The sequence below is a fragment of the Tetrao urogallus genome (assembly GCF_951394365.1).
Source record: "Tetrao urogallus genome assembly, chromosome: 14".
Classification (NCBI taxonomy): Eukaryota; Metazoa; Chordata; class Aves; order Galliformes; family Phasianidae; genus Tetrao; species Tetrao urogallus.
In genome coordinates, this window is record NC_136827.1 from 10,830,243 (window position 1) to 10,852,622 (window position 22,380).

General features: G+C 44.2%; 2 protein-coding genes across 6 annotated transcripts in view; both read right to left on the reverse strand.

Moving 5' to 3' along the window:
- Positions 1 to 3,183: 3,183 nt before the first annotated feature.
- NIPAL4 (NIPA like domain containing 4) lies at positions 3,184 to 10,794 on the reverse strand (the record flags this gene model as incomplete). The annotated part of the gene is made up of 7 exons (XM_079542257.1): positions 3,184 to 3,195; positions 3,614 to 4,230; positions 4,332 to 4,492; positions 5,535 to 5,625; positions 6,524 to 6,580; positions 8,728 to 8,976; positions 10,752 to 10,794. The coding sequence occupies 7 exons, from the start codon at positions 10,792 to 10,794 to the stop codon at positions 3,184 to 3,186; spliced, it is 1,230 nt and encodes a 409-aa protein (XP_079398383.1).
- Positions 10,795 to 18,144: 7,350 nt separating this feature from the next.
- Positions 18,145 to 22,380, reverse strand: part of CYFIP2 (cytoplasmic FMR1 interacting protein 2) — a gene marked incomplete at both ends in the record, with an annotated part of 40,475 nt that continues 36,239 nt past the window's right edge. For all 5 annotated transcript variants that reach the window (XM_079542380.1, XM_079542379.1, XM_079542381.1 and 2 more), the window contains 3 exons: positions 18,145 to 18,312; positions 18,864 to 19,011; positions 19,472 to 19,710. In XM_079542380.1, coding sequence (XP_079398506.1) covers positions 18,145 to 18,312; positions 18,864 to 19,011; positions 19,472 to 19,710 — 555 coding nt within the window. The remainder of the gene's footprint in view (positions 18,313 to 18,863; positions 19,012 to 19,471; positions 19,711 to 22,380) is intronic.

Consider the following 22,380-nt stretch of genomic DNA (forward strand, 5'->3'; position numbering starts at 1 on the left):
AATTTGTTTATGTGGTATTTATATGTTATTGTGCAATATTCAATGCAGGGATGGGGCAATGTGGGCTTCACATATTTTTTTAGCAGTTATTTAAGTATTTCCAGGGGGTGCAGGTGTTGGCCTTGATAGCCTTTCATCGATTAACTAGCCCTATTGGCTTCCTCAGCCATCCAGGCAGCTGCAGGAGCAATCAGTGGTGCTATAGAGAAACAGCTATCTCTTGGGAGACCAAGAGGCAGCTGCTGATAATTTTCTTCAGTTCATTCACAGTTTACAGCAGCCAGCAAGGTGGGCCACAACAGAGAGCAAACCATGGAAATATTTCTGGTTAAAGTCACTCTGGATTTTGGTTAACTTTCATAGAAAATATGAATTATTTTCTCTGTAAAACTTTCTTCATCAAGCATTGTGCAACCTTTCAGTCCTCCAGCACTCCTTGCCTTGGTGCTGTAGGACCAACACGATCCGTGTGTTCTCTGTGTCACTGGGACACAGCCGAGGTACGACAGGGACTCTCTCCCCCAAGACATGGAGCTGTAGTGGCCAGCAACAGCCAGTACTGAAACCTCCTCCCCACCACATGGTACCACAGAAAATCGATTGCACTTTTGTGTGCATCCCTTCAGTCTGTGCTGAGCAGTAATTCAGCACAAGCTGACTACTCTTCATACCAGTAAGAAACCTGCTCTAATGTTGACCAGGTGGTAGTACAGCAGAAATAGTAATGACACATGGTGCTTTTGTAGGACAGCTTTGCTTACTCCAGGTTTTTTTCTTAAGGACTTGGATGGAGAGAGCTGTGTGCACTTTAAGCAGTTGATTGATAGTCCTGACCCTCAGAACCCTCCCTTGTGAGCTTGATTTTTTTTCTCCTGGTGGTTTGAGCTCTTTTTACATTTTTTTTCCTTTTTCCTAAGGATTTTAAAATAATACCTTTTTTAATGCTATTTTTTTAAATTATTATTTCCTTTTATTATTTCCTCCTGGGAGAACACAGGGAATTCTGGAGCTGTATACAACAATAACACTGTGTTATGTCTGATATTTTATGGACAGCTCCTCAAACAGTGTAATTGGTGCTGCATGTGTAAAAAAAATTGTATCGTTGGTTTAAAGAAAAATATTTTTGTTGTTCTGGTTGTGTTTCCCTAAGTACTACTATTTAGGAAAAACAAAAACGTCTAAAGCCTGAGCACTCATTACGCTACACACAGAAGTATAGCTATAGGATGACTGAAACCACACCAGTTTTTGCAACTTTACTACCTCTTTCTTCACAAGGAAGAAGTATACGGGGTCTGTCTTGAATTACTGGTTAATTATCCATTACCTTGATCATTTTAGACCTTTTCTTATCTTCTGTATGTCTGGAAAAAAAAAAAAAACATAAATTACTCCTCTCTGAAATAAGGAATGACGAGCAAAAGATTTTGCCTTTCTAATGGTGATATATGTATATTCTTTTTCTATAGATGGGGTATTTTGCATATAAACAACCCTCCAATTTTGTTATTTTACTGCTCATAGGCAGGGGCCTAGACATCTAATTTGCAGTAACCTGGGTACAAATGGTGCTCACAGTAGTACTGGTTCAAACACAGGAACTCTTATGTCTGCATAAGAGCCTGTGATCTTTATTTAAATAACCACCAAAAAGAATGTTTTCAGTGCATTTCATGTGAGCATGGGTTCAAGCTTTTAAAACAATGTCCCCAGACACAAAGCTAATAGAAATCCTAATGGAACCCTTTGCTACTGGTATCTCATAAATACATTCTGGAGATTTTCAGTCTTTCTAAATTTTCACGTGTGCACCAGATGAGTGCATGATAATGGGAACTGCAGGAGGAGTAAAAGCTGCTAAAATATGGTATTTTTTAAAAGGCAATGTTACTTGGAAGAATGCATACAAAAATACATCTCACTTTCTTCTATGTCCACATACTAAAGGTTTACAGCAACGTTCTCTGTGCATCTATGCAAATACTTGAAGAATGCCACTCATTGTGCCTTTTGCCTAGTTTTTAATAAACTGGTCAGGTTGTCTTTAACAAGTGTTCTGTCGTTGTGATATTTCACTACACCAGTTCAGCCTTTCTCAATGTGCCTTTTGTGCAGAGGGGGCAGGATTTATGGAGGAACTGTCTTCCTTAAATGTAGTCTAGGCACTGGGAAGGATGAGACCTGTTTGCAGCGTATTTATAAAACGTGTAAAGCATTATATCAACTAGGACACCAAAGTTAAAGCAGCAAGTGAATTACTAGGATTATTTCCTGCAAAACCAAACGAGGGCGCTGGTTTCCTTCTGCAAAATCAGCGAAGTCATTAAAATCTTTCAGATCCACCTTCAAGGGTTTTTAGAAAAAGCCTTTATTTCCTTTTCCACATTCAAGAAAAAAAAAAGAAAAGAAAAAAAAGGTGCTGAAATGTTATTAAAATAAGAGACTGCATCGTCTTCCCTACCCTAACATCAAGTCATGTTTATTCAATAATATCCCAACAACATAAAACTGGATCTGCACAGGTACATGCCATGGTTCAGGGTAAGTAACTCTGGACCAAGTAAGCTTGGCACAGCTGGGTCAGGCTTTGCTGTGCCCAAATGGGCTCCCATCCTTGCATCCCCACCCATGATCCAAACGCAAGGGAATTCTGAAGGTGTGCTGCAAGGTCACACACGACACCTGCTAAGAAAAACATCTTTAAAACATTCACCTGCTTCAGGCTGAAAGCATTTTCATCAATCACCAAGAAGCATTACAGAAATTGTTAGTTCTCCTGATGGGGGTTTACCCTGCTGAAGCTTTCAAGCCTGAGTAGGGGCTGCCCCTTGCTTGCTTGTGTGAGGTCTGGTTCGGGCATAGTGGCTTCACTTACAGCAACACTGCAGCTTGGGCACTGCAGTTTCTAATGGGGAAAAAAAAAGTTGCAGAAAACTAATTAACATTGTGCTGCTGGGAAACTCCTGTACCTCACAAACAAAAGTGTAAAATGATTTATCTGCCACAGTCCCATATAAACACTTTATGGGGTTTGGGTCCTGACGCTTCTTCCAAAATTCACCATATTTTACCAATATTCTTCATCCAAAATTGCAGAATAATTAAATGTGGATAAGCAGAATGTGAATAGCAGTCCTCATTTTTTGCCTTTGTTTGAGATATTGTTCTGTACTTCAGAGTTCATGCAAGTGCCTAGAAAGGAAAAAACAAAAACAATCATATCAAAAATCAATGAATCAGTCAAGGCCTATAAATAAATACACTGATGATATCTCTACCCAGGGGCAGGAGTACAGAGTAAACACTAGCCCTGCCAACGATAAGAGATGGCAAGGGGCATCAAAGAGGGTCTTTGTCCCAGGAGTACCTCATTTCAAGAAAATTTTCAGAGACACTATACATTAAAGCCCAGTGACAATTTGACGTGCTCTGTGCTGCCACCCCATGCCAAAGATCCAGTGCAAGCCCAGTGAAAGACTTGGCTTAACTCTGCCAAGCTTTGGATAAGACACTGTTGATTTTAATTTTTTGACTTTCCTTAAATTGCTCAACAGCACGTGGAATTCTGGCATCAACCTACTCAGATTAGTTTTATGCCCCACCTCCAAACCCTCAAATGTAACATGCTAAGTATCATGAATACTTTTGGTTTATCCTCTGGAGCAATGCTGGAGTTGTCCACTTCTATCAGGATGTTCTTGTCATCTCGGGTGACCGGTGCCTCCTGTTCATTCTGGAGGACCTGTGGCAGATTCCCTAAATTGACGTCCATGTCTTTGAAGGCATGGAGTAAAAACACTCCCAAAATGATGGTTAGGAAGCCACAAACTGTCCCAATGATATCCACTACAGTCATGGCCACCCATTCTTTAAAGAGAATGATGGAAGTTGTGATGACGATGGTGGTGAACAGAACGTAGTAGATGGGAAACACCAAAGAGGTGTTAAAAATGTCTAGAGACTTATTGAGGTAGTTAATTTGTGTAGTGATGGATGCTACCAGCGTGATGACCAGGATCCACGTCAGTGGGTGCTGCAGCACAGGCTGGCCAGCAAAGAAGCCCTTGATGGCAATACCCAGGCCCTTGACTGAGGACACAGAGAAGGCCCCAATAACGGAGCAGATGGTGAGGTAGATGAGGATGTTGCTCCGGCCGTAGCGAGGTGCGAAGTACAAGATGAGGAGGAAGCAGACAGCCAAAAGGACTGCAGCATAAGCAAGAAAACCTGGAAGGGGAAAGAAACAAAGAAACAACAACTCAAACATGAGTTGGCATGGGGGCCAGAGCATTACTACTGCCCAACTCCAAACACAACCTCCTGCATACCTGGTTCTTTCAGCTTAAATAACATTTCATCTAGAGTGGTGACCTCCTCTTCCTCTGGTGCATGTATCACCATCACGGTGCTGCCCACGAGGCTCAGCATGCAGCCCAGCTTTCCCAGCAGGTTGAGCCGCTCTCCCAGCAAATAAGAAGACAGAATGGCACTGCATGGGACAGAAAAACAACGGCTGCTGTTACTTCGAAGTCCTTTAAAGAGGAAGCAGCATCTAAAATGGTGTAGAGCACATGATACGAGGACACCAATTTGGAATACATTTGCAGGATTCCTGCATGTTGTTACACATTCATGCTGCATCTGCTGACAACTGAACTTGCAGAGTTGGAGCTCTGAAGACCACAGCTCATGTACCAGCAAGGTAAAAAAGGGCCAAATGTGTCAGCACATCCCAGCAGACATTTCCAAGGTTTTCTAATTCACTCATGAGCATTATGGGCATTATGAAACCTTTAGCGCCCGAAGAATTGAATTCAAGGGCCACTACAATAGAGAGGAACAAAAAAACAACAACCAAACACAGAACTGCTACATTAATTTTAACTTAATCATCAGAAATATTAAGCCCCAGAGAAATTTGAGTATAATAGGGCTATAATATTAATTCCAGACATATAATGTCTGAAATTATTAATTAAAAAAGAAAATAAAGAGTTGTTTTCCATGACATTGAAACAATCCGAGACAGCACAGCAATCTCCATTTGCTTATGCATTTCCCAGAAACAGAACTTCCATAGAACCTTCAGTGCCCAGAGCCTTTTTAGCAACCGTATGAAAACACTGCCTCAGAACACCCTAAAAGCTCCGTAAACACAAGGCAAAAATAGAGACAAAGTTAAATCAAATGTAGCATTTCTGATATATTTAGGTTTTTTTTAGTGCTGTTTATTATTGAAAAAAATATCCTTTTACTGGCTGAAGAGTGAAGGCAATGGAAGAAGTCACGCTGCTAATTGCGGTAATTTAACATGAATTGTACACAGCTGCTATTCACAGCCACCTGCAGCATTTCAAGGGCACAGCACTTAATTCAGTGTTTTCTGGGTGATACCCCCAAAAAACAGCAACAGTTGGGGTATTTTTAGAAGACGTTCTTTCCTCACATTCACATTACTCCAAGTATTCCAGTCTTATAGACAAACAGGTGAACAGATCAGCCCAGCTGCAAACCCCAGGCACACACATCACCTTATGAGCACGCTGAGGGCCCCCAGAGGTGTGACAATGGTCGCAGGAGCAAAGGCATAGGCCGCAAAGTTGGCAGCTTCTCCTCCACCCACTGAATAAACAGAGGAAAAACAAACACTGGCGAATTACAATGTGCTTTTTGTGCTTTCTCTTACAAGCTTGCAAACTAGAGATTGGGTTTTACGAAAGGGCCTTCACGCTGCTTCTAAATAGGGCCAGATGGGGGGAAAGTCTCCATAGCACAAACTTATGCAGGCAAAGAGGCTGATGGTGCCAAACTGGGCCACAGCTGACTCCCATCAGCTTACTAAATCACCAATCCAGGCCCACAGCTGCAGTGCATCTGGGTCATTACTGGGTGTTTGGAGCCCCGGAGTGCTGGGAGGGCACAGGCTGCTCCTCAGCTATAAATTGTCTGTGGGTATGCTGCTGTGGGCTGTACAGCAGGAGCTGAAGGAGCAGAGTGAGGTGGGGGTACTCCTTGTTGCTGCTGCTCCAGGGAAGACAGCTCTGAAAACTTTTCCTGTGGAATCTGCTACTCTCTGTGTAACTCTAGTTTGGAAAGGTGTTATATTGTTTTGCATATAAAGAAAGTTTGGAGGGTTGCTCTAAGGGAAAAAAACTTTCCTTTAAGAAAAGAGCTGCTACCAACAGCTTGTTATCACCCTTGCTGCAGCAGTGACCTTTCTCGATCTCCTGAGGTGCACACAGGAGGCTGTTTGCCCTGCGCCTGGTACAGCTGGCTGCCCTATTCAGTTTTGTCTTTGTGTGCTTTTTGATTAAGCAAAATTGAGCTGCTGAGTACTACCAGCCCTCCAGGAGGGCTGCAGCAGGATGGTGGGGGAGGTGTACAGCTCACTTGCCTCCTCAGGCCTTGAGAGGAGCAGGGAACTAAACGAGGCTTTGAGCAACTGATGCTGGATTTGTTCATACCTGGTTCAAGTGGCACCAGGAAATGCTGCAAGCCCAGGGCGATAGCTTCTACTTACTCGTTAACAAGCCAGCCCACCAGAGCCAGTCCTTCAGGTAGCCGTGGCCTCCATCTCCTGGGAAAGCAAAGCAGGCAGGAGTTAACGATGAGAGAAGACAAATGGCCTTCTGAAAAGGAATAAGCCACACTGAGAAGAGCATGGCAAAGCAAATGGCTTGGAAGGACAGGAAGTGCAAACATAGAAGTTATGTAGGCTCAAGGCATGAGCAGAAAGTGACAGCTATTGGCAGACAATGTAAATACAATAAAAGCAGCTGCTTAATCTTCATGGAATGGCGTGCACTGCCCCAAAGCAGCAGATTATTGGGATGGGCTGTAGTGGTGCTCCTCACTGATTCATCATGGTGATTGTGCCTCTGAAGCCACCAGTGGATGCCTGTGCTGAGGTTCTGGGGGCTGGATGTGCTTTGGCTTGGATGTCCCTCCCCAGGTGACCCTGGGGTTGAGGGTGGTGGTGGCTGTGCCCTGCTGGATGCCTCTATGCAGAGACTGTTTCCATGGAGTTGCTGTGCTGGACCTTGCATCCCCATTGGATCTCTATGAAGAACCACGTGTTGGCATTAAGGTAAGGGAATTTTTCTTTTTTTATGGCTATGGTTGCGTTGTGTGAGCCAGTGGTATATTAGTTGGTGTTGCTGTATTGTGTACTGGTGAGGGCTCTAGGTGCCCTGGAGTTATCCATGTGTTAACTGCTGCTTTGCATGTTGCTTTGTGACTTAAGGTCTCAGTCTGAACTGTCATGAATCCTAATGTTGCCTTCGTATTAAGTTGTCATTTAGTGGCTGTTTCTGATAAATAGAAATAAGTGAAATCTGGTAAATGATTCCTGGTCTTGAAGTTCAACAAAGGAAAGTGTGAATAAAAATGAGGAAACATGGGTGCACTGTGCTAGGAACTAATCAAGCTCTAGTCTTTAACCACAAGCTGTTCTATGGCAGGAGCTTGGGCATGGTGACTTTGTGAGGGTACTGGGTTGGAGAGACTGATAGCAGGAGCTGATGGTAATGGTCTATGCACTGCTAGAAGTGTGTTATAGAAAGTTGATGTGTGCACATAGGAGGGCTGAAATACTGTAATACTGTGAGTAAGAGAAGGGGGAGAGGCAGGAGAAAGAGCAATGAAGGTGTGCATAAGAAGAGTTCAGGAGGTACAGAATTCTTTTTTCTGCTATAATTCAACTTCTGGTTCCTTAACAAGTGATGAAGCTTAAATGTTGTGCTCTGGTGTTCCTTAGAAACTATAAAATTGCTGGTTTGTTTGCCTGTAGCTTTTTTCTTGTAGAATTTTTCTTGTTGGCTGTGACTTTTTTGTCATCAATTCCTGGTAAAACATCCTCAGGTAGGAAGGAGTTTGCTCTTGTTTAACTAGATTGGCTCTGAAATGTAAGATGATGTTGGGAGTTCCACAACTGAAACAACACTGATATTTCATGGTACAAATCCAATGCTGAAAATCAAACCTATGTGAGTTCACCATTGCAAAGGGGACAGCTTAATGTATGGGGTGGGGATAGGAGACATATTGTTGGCTTTGCTCACCTGATGCTTGTGAGGCATCTTGCCTTTTCATGCCTTTGTGTCCCTGCATGGAGATGGGGATATTGAATTCCTTTGTAAATGACTTAAGAGCACTTCCTAGACCACAGGTAGGAAGTAGTAGTATTTTAATTATCATCATTTTGTCAGTAGTTATGTAAGTAGGTCACCCACCAGGTAGGACTTAGGCTGCTGCTGGAGCAAATGTTTGCAGTGTTGATGGGCTGTGCCCAATTGCACAGTGCAACTCAGCTCAGGCACGTTCCTCTACTGTCCCCATCCATAAACACACACCTCACCCCAGGACCTCAACACTAAAAGAAAGTTATCAGCCAACACATTGTTGAGCAACATGCTTTGGATGTATCACTTCTAAAAACCACGGCAGGGCTCACGCAAATCGCAGGGGTGCAGATGTGCATAAATAAATGACTTTTGCTAATGTGGTTCAAGCGTATGGGGATGCATCCTTGTTTCAGGGATTTGGTGGCAAAGATGTCTGATGTATCAGTGTGAGTGGGGGGAGGCATGAAATTGAACTATCTTGCTCCAGGCTGTGGCATGGGGATGACTTTCACCTTTGTGCAATGGGGCCCATTTCACAAAAGGTTTGCTGATTAAAGGCTGGCACGTGTACATCAAGGTGTTGCCCTACACAAAACCTTACCTGCCCTGGTGCCTCCCTTCTCCACCAGCCGGAGCAGCCCCTTCTTCTTGAGGATGATGCTGCTGCCAATGAGGAAACTGGAGAAGACAGCCAAGCCCAGACCAATGTAGAATCCATAGTTACTTTCCAGCCGTGTTACCCAGGAGGTATCCCCAGTCCCATTGTCATGGCCAGGGTCAGCCAGATCAGCACCTCTGACCACCTGGCACACAACTCGATGGGAAAGGCATGAAATGAAGAGCAGAGACCCTGTGAGAACATGGAGATACAACAACTATTAATGTGGCTGTCAAGAGTGCCATTCAATGCTTTAATCCGTCTCTCATACTCAGGACACCTCTGCACTTACATGGAAGCAGGAGGATGTCTGGTGATTGGTTTCTGGGATGCAGCTCAAGCAGCTCGTTGACACACTGTGCCTGCAGAGCCCTTTGCAGTGAACTGGAAGACCACAAGGACCACTATAATTAATCTGAATTTCCAACCATCTATGCTAGAATCTCTCCACCAAACTCCAGTATTATGAGGTTGAACTATACCTTGCCAGTGTCCAGTATTGATCCAAAGGCTTTGGTGCTTTACAGCCACCTAATCCTGACATCTTCCTGTTGCCTGCAGCTCACTGCTTTAAGTTTAATGTGGAACAGTGCCAGTATTTTGTAACTGTGAATCTGTCCCAGCTCCGTGTACTGAGCGGGGCCACATGATTGCTAATAAGAGGACAACAGGTTTGTCCCAGATTAAAGGTCCCTCTCTGTATTGGTTTTATTACCCCTATTTATGGACAGTTGTGTGCTCATGAGTCACAGAATATCCCAAGCTGGAAGGCACCCATAAGGACCATCATGTCCAACTCCTGGCTCTGCGGAGGACCACCCAAGAATCAGACTGCATGTCTGAGAGTGGTGGCATCAAGTCCTGCTAGTGTGGAAGGGCTGAACACAGGCATGGCTCTCTGCTGCCCACACAAAAAGCACCAAATCTTGGAGTATCTTGCTTGGGGTGTGTGTGGCTGTGTGGGTGGGAAAATTGCCGAGCTACCCCACCCAGCACATCTTCCTATTGCAATCTGAGCTGGGAGTGTAGCATGGACAGTGTGACTGTGCTCTGCTGGAACAAAGCACCCAGCGGGAGTGTCGTATACAAATCTGTCTCTAGTAAATGACAAGCTTTCTGCTTCAAATCATGTTGGAAATATGAATGGAACAATTACCCCTCTGCAGGCTGATGTTCTGTGGCTCACAGCTCTCCAAGAGTTGGGTCCCACCTTATTCTTCCCCTAAGAAACTGCCTTAAATCTTCTGCAGCCTTCACCCATCCCCTGCACATACAGCTGAGGGTTTGGATCCAAATTAGATCCATCTTTTTTTCTAATGGAAAAAAAAAAAATCCAGTGGTTTTTCTAAAGATTCTTTAAGAGGTTTTTTTTTTTTTTTTTTTTTTTTTTTTTCCTCTAATGGAAAAATAACCTTCACTGTGGAACTGTTTCCCAGGGTACTGGGGGGCATTTTCATAGAGTCACAGGATTGTTTGAATAAGAAGGGACCTTTAAGGCCATCTGGTCTCATTCCACTGCACTGAACAGAGACACCCACAGCTCCACCAGATGCTCAGTGCCCCTCCAGCCTGACCTTGGCTGCAGGGACGGAGTACCACCACCTCCTTGGGCAACCTGTGCCAGTGCCTCACCACCCTTATCGCAGAAACTTCTTCCTTATATGCAATCTATATCTCCTCTCTTTTATTTTGGAGCCGTTTCTGTTTGTCTGCAGACCATGCTCAAGAGTCTGTCCCTTTCCTTCTTACAGCCCCTTACACTGAAAGGCTGAGCTCCTTTACCTAGGCAAGGTGGATGCATCCAGCTCTCCAGGGAGCAAGCAGGAAGGCAGTGGGGTGAGGCAGCTACCTACCGGCTAACAACCACCTGTGAAACCAACCAGTGACAAAGATCAGCCCCGGCTTTGGGACACCCCCTGCCTCCAACTGCTTGGAGCCCTGCTCCCCCCAGCCCGGGCTGCACCCACCGTTGCTGCAGCTGCCGTTGGTCTCCAGCGGCTCCATCATCATCCCCTCAGTCCTCCGTGGTGCTCTCAGTGGCTCGGTGCTGGCTGCAGGCACACCTGCCCGGGCGGCTCCTCCTCCGTCGGCTGCGCTGCACGCCTCGCGCTGCCCTGGGGGTTGGGGCTGCTCCCTGTGGTGTAGCAAGGAAGGGGTTCAGAAGGCGTCCCCTCAAATGTGAGCTTTGGTGTTTGTTGTTCCCTGCTTAGCGTTACGGCTGTGTGCAGATGCAAAGGGCAAATCGTGGGGCTGAGGAATGAGTTGTAGCACAAGGAAGGTTGATGTATCTCAATGGAGATTTCGAGTGCGAGCAGGGATTTCCTCAATCGTGTACTTGTTGCACAGAGGCACGTTCCCTAATCGCTTTTCCGGCCTTCGAATCAGAGAGGGAGAGGCTGGGCTCCAGCACAAGCGCAAAGCAAATATCAGCAGAGGACGGGTGTGCAGAGGACATGTGCTGTGCTACAGAGGGCAAGAGGTGCAGGGCACAGTTTCACCTGCAGCTGCAGTTGAAGACTTTGCTGCCTCCAGCCACTAAATAAAATAACTAAAATGTAAGATCTGCGGGGCTTAATGCTTTGAAATTTGCTTTTTGATTTTTTTTGTTTTTCCTCTCACCATGAAATACACTGCCTGCTACAGAAGTTGCTGTTCTGTTGCTACAGAAGTTGCCCTTACACCATCAAGCTGCGACATTGCCAGCACCGTGTGCATCTTTCACTCAGCGACTGATTGTATCTCTGTACAACCCTGCTCTGCAGCAAATGTCATGTTTGAGTGCTTTGGGAGTCATCTTGACTTTAATTGGGCCAGTTCATCAGCCACACTCAGAGGCTGGGAAAGGCTGTGCTGGCCAGATCCCATGTCCTGCCCTCCATCACAGGAACATCTGATAGCTGTCCAAATGGTGTAGCAATGGTTTCTGGTGTAGGAAATTAAAGGTTGGTGATTCATCAGTGATAACTATGCTGCCAAACCAGAGGTGATGACATGGTGGAAAGCAAAAGACACTTTGGATCACAGCTTTACCTTCCCTTGGTGGCCTGACTTCCTAAATGAAGAGTTGACTGCATGTGGCATCTTCACTCCCAAATGTTTTTGACCCCATGGGCCAATTTTGCCAGGTTTGGGAAGGGGTGAGATCTCCAAGAGAAGTTCTTCTGAGCTTTGGGAAGAGCGGAGATGCAGAGGGGGGTGAGGACCCAGAAGGAGAGAATGCAGTAGTGCAAGTTCATTGATAGACATCAGGAGGGAGCGTGTGGAGTTTTCGCCACTACGAGAAAAGCTTCACTTAGATGTTGCAATCAGCTGTGGTACATGTGTGTCACATCTTTCTAGTATAGGAGCAGTGGAGATGTTGTATATAAAATCACTAAGTCGCAGGAGTTGCATTTGATGGATTTAGCAAGGCTGCATATGGCAATACAGGAGTTAAAAGCCAGGAAGGCTTGGCAAAGAATTGCCTGCAACTCTTAGTCAAGGGCAAGTTCAGACTGATAACGATAAAGCAGGGATGCAACCAGTGCCTCTGTTATTGGTTCATATCCTTGTTTTAATGGTAAGGCTGTAATTAGGGGAATTCAGCTCCAAGCTGTGAGCTCAGTGGTTGATACTCACATCAGGTGCTTCCTTAAAAATAAGGTCCAGCTCATCAGAAATGAGGGAGTCTGCTATAGTGGCTCATCTTGTAGCAACGTGGTTCCTCCTGAAATACTGGTTCCCCAAGCCAAAAGACTTGACTGCAGTCCAGAGGATAAAGCAAGACAGCTTTGCATGCAAATGATATCTTTACCAACATCAAAAGGCTTTTCTTTCTACTCCACTTCTCTTCTTCTTTATAGGACTGGAAAAAAATGGTGGAAAAATAGTGTTACCCATCCTGTGTATTGCTACAATGGTGGAAGCATCCTACTAGCAGCTACTAGTCTGCCCTTGGGTGTCTGCTAGACATTGTTCTTGTGGGAACTTTGAGAACAGGGCTGCAGTATTCAACCATGGCTCAGTGTAGTTTGAGATTTACTGCTTTGAAGGGAGATAAATCCTCTTTCTGACAGTGACCTGGTGGTGTAGGGGCAAAAGGAAATGCCTGGTGTTCGGGTGATTGCAGCACAGCAGCGTAAAAGCTTGTAGGACTGGATGTGGTTGAGCAGACAGCTTTTAGCTCAAGTTATCTCTCCAGGTAACCCTGCCTGCAGTGGCTGGGACTGTCATTTCACACTGCAGGAGTTCAGATGACACCAGCTTGGAGTTCCCAGTCTGTCACACCCACAACGGGTTCCCACTCTTGTGCTGCCCTCTCAGTGCCAGAATGAGTATCTGCGGTTCTGCTGAAGAGCAGCTGAGCTGTGCAGGTTCATAAGGTCATAATAAGCATGTCCTGCTTCACTTGTGGGGTTATTTTCTCTATCCAGATCAGTATAATCATCTGGGTCCCTGAGCCCCCATAAACTACAGATGGTGGCAGAAGAGAGGTGGTGGGTTGGTGATGGATACGGTGGATGTTCTGTGGGCAATGGAAGCCCTAAAGCTTCAGATCAGCAGCACGTGCTGTGAGGTGAAGTGACACGCAGGCAGCAGAGTGTTTGTTTATAGAGCTCTTAACTGCTGGGTGTTTGCATCAGAGCTCTACGTGAAGCAAAACTAGATTCAAAAGGTGCTGCTGGCTTGCAGGAGTTACAGCAAGGGTCTCTGCTACAGCTGAAATTGTGAAGCAATCATTCATGAACTGTTATTCTCAGTGGCAGAGTGCCATTAATCTGAGGACATAAAGATACTTAGATACACAAGAAAGAAGGATGTAGGTCTGTGGTTTTGGTAATGATCTGCTAGGGTTGGTTATCCAATAGTCAGACTCTCAGAGCTGGATGCTCAGTGCAAGGGGTGGCTCCAGGTGGAGCCATGCAGCCTGGGAGCACCCAGCAGCTCTTGGGGCTTTTAATAGGAACCAAAGAATGGCTGCAAATGGAAATCTGGAAGAAAATAGCAAGGGCTGTCTCCTGGGATGAAAAGTCCCTGTGAAGCTGGTAGGGCTGTGGTAGTGAGATGAGCTCATTTAGCTTTGTTTTGACTAGGGCCTGTCAAATGCTATTACAGATAGTTCTATAATTCTCCCCCCATTCTCTTCCAGAAGTTTTCAAATGAAAGTTTGTGGCAGAATTATGTTTCCCTCAAAGACCAACTTTCTGATAGGAAAATTTGTTGGTTTGTTTTGCTGTTGGCCATGAAGTTTCAGTTTCCTTTGTAGTTTTTGACAAAATCTTGACATTTTTTTAGCAACAAAATGCTGCCATCATCCCTCTTAGTGTTCTCCTTTTGCCAGGTGTGATCAGAGTCTCTCCTCAAATAACAGTTACTACAAATGACAGTGACACCATGAGATAAAGTTTGCCCATTTCATGAATGAGCTCAATTTTTATTTCTCTTCATCACAAAAGTCATCCCACATTTGTTGCACACACTGTTGTTGCTGTGTTACGGGACATATCACCATGTACCAGATGCTTTACTCTTGCAGAAGCATTTCTAATGGATATGGAAGCTTCTGTTAGCTGAATTTTAGAACAACAGCAAAAAATAATACAAAACCAAAATATCATCTTCAGCTGCATAGCAAATATGGATCAAAAATTTAACACTGTATCAGACCACGAGCGTAAATATACCTCACCATAAATAAAACTCATTGTACAAAATAACTCAAGCAGCTTTTCATACAAATATGGTACATTTGACAAGAGCTTTTGAGAATATTTTCTTTTTTTTACACCTTCAATTATTTTTTCTTTTGTTCTCAAACACACACAAACCTACTGGACTGGAGTAACGCAGGAGAAAAAAGACTAACGTTGTTCAGTGCTAATAAGTGCTGCTGGAGTTTAAAAGAAAAACCACTGAAGTGCTAAGTTGGAACAAGTTTGCTTCTCCTTTCTATTAGATCTCTGAGAATCAAGTGTAGCATCATCCAAGAAAGGCATTTGCACTGCCAATAGTCACATTTCACAATGTTAAAGCTGGAGGGAACATTACAATCATCTAGTCTGACTTTGCTCATTACACAGACCATCCTTTTCCCTCTCTCTAACTTTTGTATCAAGTCAGCAACTTGTCTTTGAAGTAGGCATTCCAAGCCATGGTTGGTAATCCCCAAGGAGTTACAACTACTTCAGAGTAATTGGGAAAACGTAGGTTAAAAAAAGGTATGCCCATAGTCAGTTGACCTAAATTATCCATATAGGGGTCCGTGTTTCCCTAGGAAAAAATAATATGGGCTGTGCAGATTGAATTAGAGCATATCTGCAAGGAAGACATCCAAAATTGGCAGAAAGTTTTCCAGTGTGGAGGATATGCCCGACCCCTTGGCAATCTGTTGTTTAGCTCTACTGTCACAAATTTTCTCCCCTATTTTCATGAATAATTATGACATTAAAAAAAAAAAAGAAGAGAAAAATTCTGCTTCACTAGGTTCTTTGAAGACATAAGTCTGAACTTTTCTTTTATAGATTCAAAGGGAGGGGAGGGAGGGGATTAGAAAACAAGCTAAAGACTATTTGAATCAGGTAGCTTCTTAACATAATAATAATAAGCAGGGAGATTCTTAACATAAGGACAATAACATCAAATCTCAGAAGTGAGGAGCATATGGTTATTCCTAGCTGATCTCATACTACTTGAGCAACAAGGCAAAAACATCTACAGTTAGAAACACTTTACATTTTGTTCATGCACTTTGGACATCTTGCTCAAAATGTGTCATCCCTCAGAACTGGAAGGAGTTTGTTTCTGACAGCAAATCTGAGGGCAAAAAAAAAAATAGATTTCTTCTACCTTTTCATTCAAGTACACCCAGCTGTGTTTTGCAGGTTTGTGGGTTTTTTTGTTTTGTTTTGTTTTTTTTTCTCAGAGAATTAAGCCAAAGCTGCAGCAAAAGAATGCCGTGATAGACACGTTTAGGTAAAAAATCTCCTGTCTCACTGCAAACCTAAACAAGAGACTTATATTCAACTTAGGATATCCTGTTCTGTCTGCTAGCTGTGAGTGACTGGGCTGTGTGGCATAGCTCATCCTTCTGTGTTCTTGCTCTTGCTGGTTTCTGCCAGGGCTCCAACATCCCATAACATATCAGACATCATAGAACATTCAATTTGTGCTGTGCTCAGAGATGGCTCTGAGAGCCGCTCAGGGATCTGTGCCACTTCATCAGCAACACTTTCATACCAAAATAACAAGCACTTGCTATTTAGGTCAGGAAAATAGGATCTTGGTCGGATCTATCTTCCTTGTGTCTTGTTTTTCACAAAAAATAAAGTGCTCAATTCTCCTCTTCCTTTTAAAAATATATATCTGTAAACTCCCTCAATTCAGTAGTTTCAGCAGTGTAAGGTGTTGGAACACAATGGAAAACCAGAACTGGCATCGATAGTGGAGAAAGTAAATAGAGAGCAGGAGTCCTTTGGTATTGTTGGGTCTTGGATGCTCTTGTGCTGCTCTTCTTCACAGTGTGAGGGAAACAACTTGCTTCCAGAAGCTGGATCCTTCCCTGGCACCCAAAGGGTTCAGCCCAATCTCCTGAGATGCCATTTGACTTTCACATTACTGTGCTGCACTGTTTTCTCCCAGAGGTTCAAGCATTTGCCTCAGCGATTAAAGAAGACTCAAGGTGTAAAGATGTTCAGCTCTTCCATGTGTGGATTATTTGTTGATCATGAGGGAGTGAGTGTGTGGGAGAACAAATGCATCCCACACAGCAAGATCTCCTTTAGCACTAATGCAGTGCTTGCTGTTGTTTTCTAAGACAATGCATTCCAGCTGGGATATTCCTACTAATTAATGATGTATTTCTTTTGGTAGAATAAGGGCCCAGGCTCTGCCTTTTCAACATCTGTAGTAGCATGCAGGTTACAAGGCATGATGGAATGCACGAAAATAACATCTATTACCAAATCTGTCTATTTAAACAGTAGTTATCTGCTGTGTCCTGGCTAAAGCTGAGAAATAAAAATATTGCCAGTGGTGACATTAGCATAATTTCCTCCTGGAGCATGTGGTTTGATCTTCTTTAGCTTCAGGCACAACGTTTTGTGTCACTGTGGTGACAGCACCAAGAGGAAAGGGAAAACCACAAGTTTTGAATATCTCCTTGAAGTCCCTACTGAATTTGTTCCCAGTACCTAATACATCCAGAGATATTAGATGAGCTGAGTAGGAGTAGGAAACAGACTCCGGTGTTCCCTCAGAAGGCTTTTGAGCCTGGAAATTGCTGTTTTCATTATGCTTATCCTATGTTTTACCTTTTCTAAAGAATCGTATCATTTCTGTGTGATGGGAAGTTTACTAAGCCTTGCTGATGGACACCATTCTCTTAAAAAATAAATAAATAAAAATTGGTTGCTGTGACTATCTAAAACAAGGGAAAAAAGCATGCCAGAACATACAAAAATTACACATCCCAGCTCTCATCCTTGGCTGAATATCAAAGATCACACATGGTCAAGGTAAATACAACTGCCTCCTGTCAGGAACAGTGTCTGTTTCCACTCAAGTTAGCATGTGCAAAAGCATATTCACATGAATCCAATGCAACCTCTTCCATGGTCCATAAGAAATTTTGTTTACTTCATTGAAGGTGTGTCTTCAAGGGAGAACCCTTTGAAATAAAATAAGTGGACATCCCAATAGCAGTGGAAAAAAAGCCAAAACAGGCCTTTTTTGATTCCCCCAGCTCTCTGAAATGCTGAGGAGTTATTTGGCAGCTACATCATTGCTATTTTGAAACCCAAGTGCCAGATGCTAGGAAGGCCAACAACTTGGCAGAGCGGGAAGCAATCCACAACCAGCCCAGCACGGCTCCTCTGCACTACTCCTTCCTCAGGCTGCTGCCGTAGGTGAAATCCTGCCTTCATCCCTTCTTCCCCAAAAAGAAGTCAGGGTCTGTCTTGTGGTGGCACGTGTCATGGGTGGGGTTGATTTTCCCCATTGCTTTTGCAGTGGGAGTGGGCTCCCGGCACAGTAGCAACACGCAGCTCTTCCGACAGGATCCCCCACCTTTGGGGCTGCAATATGGCTTCAGATTTTTGTGTTTGGCTGGATGAATCACAGGGAAAACCAGATTTCATGGAAGAAAAGCACATTTCACCCTCCCACCCCCACCCACTCCCAAGTCCAAAAGCTGCAAGTAAAATTGGTCACAGGGATGGAACAGAAGAACATGCACTCAACAGGGCCAGATGGGAAGATAAGTCCTTGTAGTGAGCATACCCAGTCTTACTTTGTTGCCAGGTCTCACGCCATCAAGTTCATCCTCCCAGTCATCCTGGGCTCAGTCTCTTCTCCCTTCCCAAAGCACACAGGGTTAGTGTCACACTAGCAGGTGGTGGCCAGTGACTGGTGGATGGGAGGCTGGAAGCAGCGCACATGCTCCACTGTGGAACTGTCTGTTTCCACCGACTTCATGTACTTGTTCAGGATGGCAAAAATCTCATTGTTCAGAATCTGGTACTTCCTTATCCTGTCAGCCATCTTTTTCAAGGGCTGGAGTGATGGTGAGAAAGAAAGACAGTAGATGAAGAGAGTCTTATGTCATTTGACCAGTCAGAAAGTATCAGTACATTTGCCCTGCTGCTGAGAAACCTCTGCTAATACAAAGTACGTGCTACAGTTCCACTTAGCAGCTTCCAGAGACTGGTGACTCACTTCATTATAGGATTTGGTGACTCAAGACAGAATTAACAAGGTCAGTGTGTGGTTCTATGTTAATCGATCTAGAGTCTGGACTCCCAGCTGCTTATTGATAAAGCCACAGAGATCAGAGAATGGTTGATGGAAATACCAGCTTCTCTGCTACAGCTTCCTAACCCCAGGAAGAAAGGAAAAGCTTTGGGAGACGAAAGATTTGATTGTCAAGCCAATTAAAATCCTGGCCTATCTGCTGAGACTGCAGGTGGAAATCTCACAGCAAGCATATCCAGCTTGAATAAGATCAATGCCTGGAAAGTTTGTTATTTATGAGTTTGAACAAGGCAAGTCGGAAAACAGAGATGTGTGCTAGTTCAGGTCTTTCGGAGCCTTACCCTTCAACTTACCACGTTTTTAATGATTTCATCCTTCCCGTCCTGCCTCTGCACCTTCAGCAGGTGGTAGCAGAAGTCAAATAGGTCAAAGCGTCGTTGTTGTCCAAGGAGAACAATGATAGAACAACCTGCCCAGTTCAGACCATCTCCAAAGCACTGCCTAGAATGGGGACAGGGTGATGGGATGAAGAGATAACAGGATGGAGTTAGATAAATGCTGTCCTAACATGAGACCAGGAACTTTCCTTGGTGGGGGAAATTGGTCCTATTGATGGAAAGTGGGTATGTAATTAGAGAAAAAAAATCATCTTAGGACAGAACCAGGCTATGCAGGGTGCATCACAGGGTACGATGGATGAGGACTTTGCCTCCAACCTGGACTGTAGGCTACCCATTTCTTTCTGCAGGGCACCTTGGACATTTCTCTGTACTCCTCTTTCCCTTCTCCCCTTTTCCCAGTCGTTCAGATGGGAAGCTTTGGGGGCATCTCTTTAGATCTACATCCAACAAAGTCCTGTCCTCAGGTACCCATGTTCTCTCTCTACCTCTGTGCTGGCTGTGGCTATTGCTGCAGCTAAGGGCCCATGAGCTAATAGCAGAGCTGGGTACTGGACACTCACTCTGCAGTGAACTCATTGGTGCCCACAGGGATGCAGTACACAAACTGCATGGCACTCCAGAGCCGGTGGAACTCCACGCACTCGTCCACGTGCATGACCCCATTTGTTGGGGGTGGTCCACGCCAGATTGGGTCCTGCAGGTAGCTCCGAATTCGTGTCAGGATGACCTCGAACATGGACAAGCCGCAGCACAGCCGCTCCTTGGTCAGCAAGTCACCTTCTCGAGCAATGGCTATTTGCTGAAGAGGAGGAGAACCAAAGAAACAAGTGACAATGTAATACAGGTGTACGTTCTGGGTGGACTTCACAATTCCTGGTCTCCCTGGCATATCCCGTGAAAGGTCCAACCTTACCTCTGATGGCTGCTCCCGTGGCACTCCCCACCAAGGAATGCTCAACCCAGAAGACTTAATATTGTGCTCAATTATATTTCACCAAACTGAGTATCTTCTGAAATAACTATATGCATCAGAAAACGAAAGCTGAAGGCAAAAGTTCTGACCAGAAATACTGATCCTTAATTCTGCTAGCATGCTATTCTGTTACACGAGCACTACTAAGCATTGCCAGGCTTAATTTCATGATTTGTGCAGATTATGAAAATGAATCAGGAGAGAAAACAGACATTTTGCTTCCCAGGGCATTGCCATCATCTCTTTAAAATGTAGATAGGCTACGAACTTGATTTCCTATGTAGTGGTTAAAAAGCTCTGAGATAGATGAGAAGCCATTGGAACCTTAATACTGGAAAATCTGCAGTTTCTAAGAAAGACAAGTATACATTTTCCAGCTGAGAAACTTTCCATGTGCAGAGAATTTCTGTGACATCCCCTCTCAAATTTACATGAACAAATCTGGAGAGCGTGGCTCCACTGTATGGAGTTGATTTGGCTTTTGCACCAGAGGAAGCTGAAGAGAGAACTGACTTAATTTCAGCTCCATTGCTGCTCCAGAGGAAAAAAACCAACAAGGGTACTTAAATAAACACTGACCCTAGTGAGCTTCCTGCCTTCATCCTCTGGGCTGGGCTGGGCTGCATGCATGGAGCCTGTCTGCCCCACTCCTTGCCATTTCCAGCAGTATTACTGCCTTCTTGAAGTGCTGCCAAAAATAACTGGGGAGATGAGAGCCAAGTGCTGTCAGAGTTGTGCCACGGTGATAGGAGGCTCACCCCATTATCTGGGTGATGGCCACATCCTGCTGTCCCCACAGGCAGAGCCTTTTACCACCTCACCACTTCAGCAGTGGCACTTACCAACCTTCTGCCTATCTTAGAGGGCTTCCTGGAACCCTAGGTCATTTTTAAGTTCTGCTCCATTTCCAGCTGTCCACCTAATGCCTGTGAGATAAAATGTCATCCTGACCAGAATTACAGCAGAGTCTCAGAGCACCTGCACATGTCCTGATCAGACTTTAAGGACGTGAATTTAGCTCAGTTTATTTGGATATTCTTTATTCTGCACTAAAAAAATAAAAATCTGAACGTGCATATACATCCCCTTTCCTGACTACTGGTTCACATTGGCACTGACCTTTTTAGTTTGGTAGCCTTTTTAGTTTGGTAGTACAGAAATGAAAGCATTACAACTCCTGCTTTCAACACAATTCCAAGGGCATTTTGGGAACTTCAGAGCAATTAATGTTCAACTAATAGCAAATATCAAGGGAACACTGTATTGCTGCCCAGAGGGCAGATTGGGGCTGGGATCCCTAGATTTGTTAAATTCAGGAATGATGTCACCCAAGTTTCACAGCACACTTGCACATATTTGCTTAGCAAGTAAGGGTTTATTTTATCCAGTGTGTTTTTTATAGCTAAAGGCAGTAGGTACAACTTATGTCTCTTCATCTGCATCAAACTCTTATGGGTAAAGATTAGTGTCTGCACACAAAAGTCTATGATGGAAAAATGGAAACACAGCAAGAGTAAAGCCTCTCAATGTGTAAATTAAGTGTTAGCATTACTGTTTGCTAAGAAATAGCAATAGAACTGGTATTTTTGACAAAACTACTTCCACGATCTTAGCATGAAGAAGTATTAATCTAGAAAAGGATGCACCCGTTTTCTAAAAAAACATGGTACCACTCACATTCACAGACAGAATTTGGTTTTAAAATTCATCCCTATGAATCATGACAGAGTCGTGACAATAGCTGTGACAGAGCACGACTATTACTTGGCAGATATTTAACATGCTGAAGGCAGCTGGACAACTATTAGTCCTGTGGCCAAAGCTGCCTAGAGTCTGAGGTCCCACTGATTTCTACGACCAGGAGAGGATGGGTGATTGAGGATAGATTGCCATGGGAAGACACTGTGCTGACTCAACTATTCCCTCTGTTCTCAAAAGAAAAAAGCTCCCATTACTTTCAAAGGAAAAAAAACCAGTCCATTGACAACGCACATTTGAAAGTCCCTTGCTAAATATCTACTCAGCATTAAAAGGGAAAGGATTCCTTTAACAATCTGCTGTGATTCCCTACTTCTGTATCAATCACGTACCAAACAGCTGTTGGTGGATTTCCAGTGTACAGTATGCACTCCCTGACAGATTTCCTGGCACTGCACTAACTCAGTTATGCCAGACCTCTTTCACGGCCTGTTAATGAGCAAACTTGCAAGAACCACACCTGAACACTGCTGGGAAGCAATTCCCTCTAACTTCAGCAGCTGTGGCTCAGACCCTTTACAACAAGTGGTTATGGGAACTGCATAAGGCCACTTTTTGGGAGGGGCATCCAGCAGCCAACTTCTGCACCAATTCTGGACAATTGCTCTAAGGTGCTTCTGTGTTCTGCAGGAAAAAACCAACATCGCCTGTGTCCAAAACTGCATTTCCAGGAGCAAGCTAGAAGCTATGGAGGCACCTATTGAATGTCATTTTTGTGTTCATTTATACCTCAAAAAA